A 2,500-nucleotide genomic window follows, 5' to 3' on the forward strand; every position below is an offset into this window, starting at 1 on the left:
AGGCCGGCGGGCAGAGACTCGTACCTGGCATGCAGATGCAGTGGAATCCACCGATCTGGTCGAGGCAGGTGGCGTCGTTCTGGCAGGGGTTGGACTTGCACTCGTTGACGTCCATCTCGCAGCGGGGGCCCTCGTAGCCTTGGAGACACTTGCACTGGAACGAGCCTTTCGTGTTGAGGCAGCGGCCACCATGCTCGCACGGGTTGGCGCCTGAAACACGAACGGGATTAGAACGCAAAACCACGCCGCGTGTACCGCTCTTTCTGACAGACCGCGCGCCGTTCTCACCCAGCGAACATTCGTTGATGTCTTGGTTGCAGGCGGAGCCCGTGTATCCCGGAGGACAGGTGCAGATGGCCTTTCCGCTCACCGGGTTCGTGTCGCAGTTCGAGCCCTTCTGACACGGGTTACTGATGCAAGCGTCGTCAAGATGACACAGAAGACCTATAAAAGACCGGATAAAACTAAACATCCGTGTTGGTAACAAACATGTTTTGATAGACAGAAATGAATTAAGTATAAATAAAATGAAATAAAATGAACTAAAATGACATATTAATGCATGCTAAGACAAAAACTATTGATTTTGTAGGTAGAATAAAAGTAAAAGAACAATGTCCATTAACTGAAACTAAATCAAATGAAATGAAATATAAAAATTAACATAAAACATTCAAATTAAAAGCTTTTGGTTGTATAAACAGAAATTAAAAAAAAAACTGAAATATAAATATATGAAATATAAATATAAATAAATGTACTTAATAAAATCCTACCAAAATATACAAATAAATAAATAAAATAAATAAAAATAACATAAAATCAAAAATATAAAAGAAATGCAACCCAACTGAAAAATAAATAATGCTCATAAATGACAAAAAAAAAAACCTGAACTAACTAATGTATGTTTGGACAATAAAAGATAAAATAAATCAAAATAAAACCTTAGATGAAAATGTTTTTCTGTGTGTGTGTGTATGTACACACATTTTATAATATATATATATATATATATATATATATATATATATATATATATATATATATATATATATATATATATATATATATAAATAAGTATAAATAAATATAAATAAATATAAATAAATAAATATATAAATAAATATATATATATATATATATATATATATATATATATATATATATATATATATATAAAAATGTAAGCATAAAAAAATTGATAATAATAACCATAATAACACTACAAAAAAAAACTTGATATGAATAATGCTACAATAACCCTGGTGTATAAACCGTTTAAATGAGTACAAATGGAGGCAGGAAGAGCCGTACCGGTGCGCCCGTGTGGACACTCGCAGTAGAACGAGGCGACCCGGTCGTGGCAGGTGGCTCCCTGCGAGCAGGCGGCGCTGGCGCAGTCGTCGATGTTCTCGCTGCAGTCGTCTCCCGTCCAGCCGTTCACACACACGCAGTGGAAGCCGCCGACGGTGTTGTGACACGTCCCTCCGTTCTGACACGCGTTAGGAGACAGCTCGCACTCGTCCACGTCCTCCGTACAGTACTGACCTGAAGGAGGAAGGGGTCAGAGGTCACACGCTTGCACGCCTGCGCCGCACGCTCATTATTACTGCAGTGAAGTGTACCGGTCCAGTGTTTGTCGCAGTGGCAGTTGTAGGTGTTGACGCCGTCGATGCACCTCCCTCCGTTCTCGCAGGCGTGCTGCGTGCAGTCGTCTACATTGTGCTCACACGTCTGACCCGTGAACCCTGCGAGAGAACCAGCGCATTCTCTTTATCTGCTCGAGCGGGTAACGGAGACATCTAGGTCACTCGTTGGGATTAAATATAAACTAAGACAAAAAAGCGCCGTTAATGAGTTACTGTGGACACGCATCGAGTATGAGGCAAGATTTCTGAAACGTAAATGGTAATAAAACAAAAACTACACTGAAAATGGAAACTAATTGTTATATATGAATTGGTTTTAATTGTTTTATTCATTTATGCAGATTATACATTGCTAAATATTTTATTTTTATTTAATGCATTCATTCGTAAAAATGATTTATTCATTCTTAAAAATGCATTCATTCATAAAACTGATTTATTAATTCTTAAAAATGAATTAATTCATAAAAATATTAGGTCAGTCATTCATTAAAAAAACCCATACATATATATAAAAAATAATTAATTTTAAATTAATTTATAAACAATTATTCAAAGTGTTTAGAAAATGTACTCATAAAACTGATTTATTCATTCATTTTCACATATAGATTTTATTTTAACCTATATATTTACATATACATTTTTTAACACTATCATTTATAATAGTTTATTAAGTATTTATGTTGTTTATTAATTATGCATTCATAAATGTATTTTAAAAAATATTTAAATTTAAATTGCTTAATTCTAGAAATAATTTACTTAACTTACCGTTTATAAAAAAATTAAGTATTTATTCGTTCAAATCAAAAGTTTTTAATTTATAAAATAGATAAATACAGAAA

General features: G+C 34.5%; 1 protein-coding gene across 1 annotated transcript in view; it reads right to left on the minus strand.

The window, feature by feature from the left end:
• notch1a (notch receptor 1a) overlaps nucleotides 1–2,500 on the minus strand; it is a 33,106-nt gene that overhangs the window by 20,632 nt on the left and 9,974 nt on the right. The window contains exons 5-8 of the mRNA XM_043229880.1: nucleotides 1,629–1,751; nucleotides 1,318–1,551; nucleotides 289–444; nucleotides 25–210 (exon numbers count right to left, since the gene is read on the minus strand). Of these exons, the coding sequence (XP_043085815.1) occupies nucleotides 25–210; nucleotides 289–444; nucleotides 1,318–1,551; nucleotides 1,629–1,751 (699 nt within the window). The remainder of the gene's footprint in view (nucleotides 1–24; nucleotides 211–288; nucleotides 445–1,317; nucleotides 1,552–1,628; nucleotides 1,752–2,500) is intronic.

This window comes from Puntigrus tetrazona, unplaced genomic scaffold (genome assembly GCF_018831695.1).
Source record: "Puntigrus tetrazona isolate hp1 unplaced genomic scaffold, ASM1883169v1 S000000116, whole genome shotgun sequence".
Lineage (NCBI taxonomy): Eukaryota > Metazoa > Chordata > Actinopteri > Cypriniformes > Cyprinidae > Puntigrus > Puntigrus tetrazona.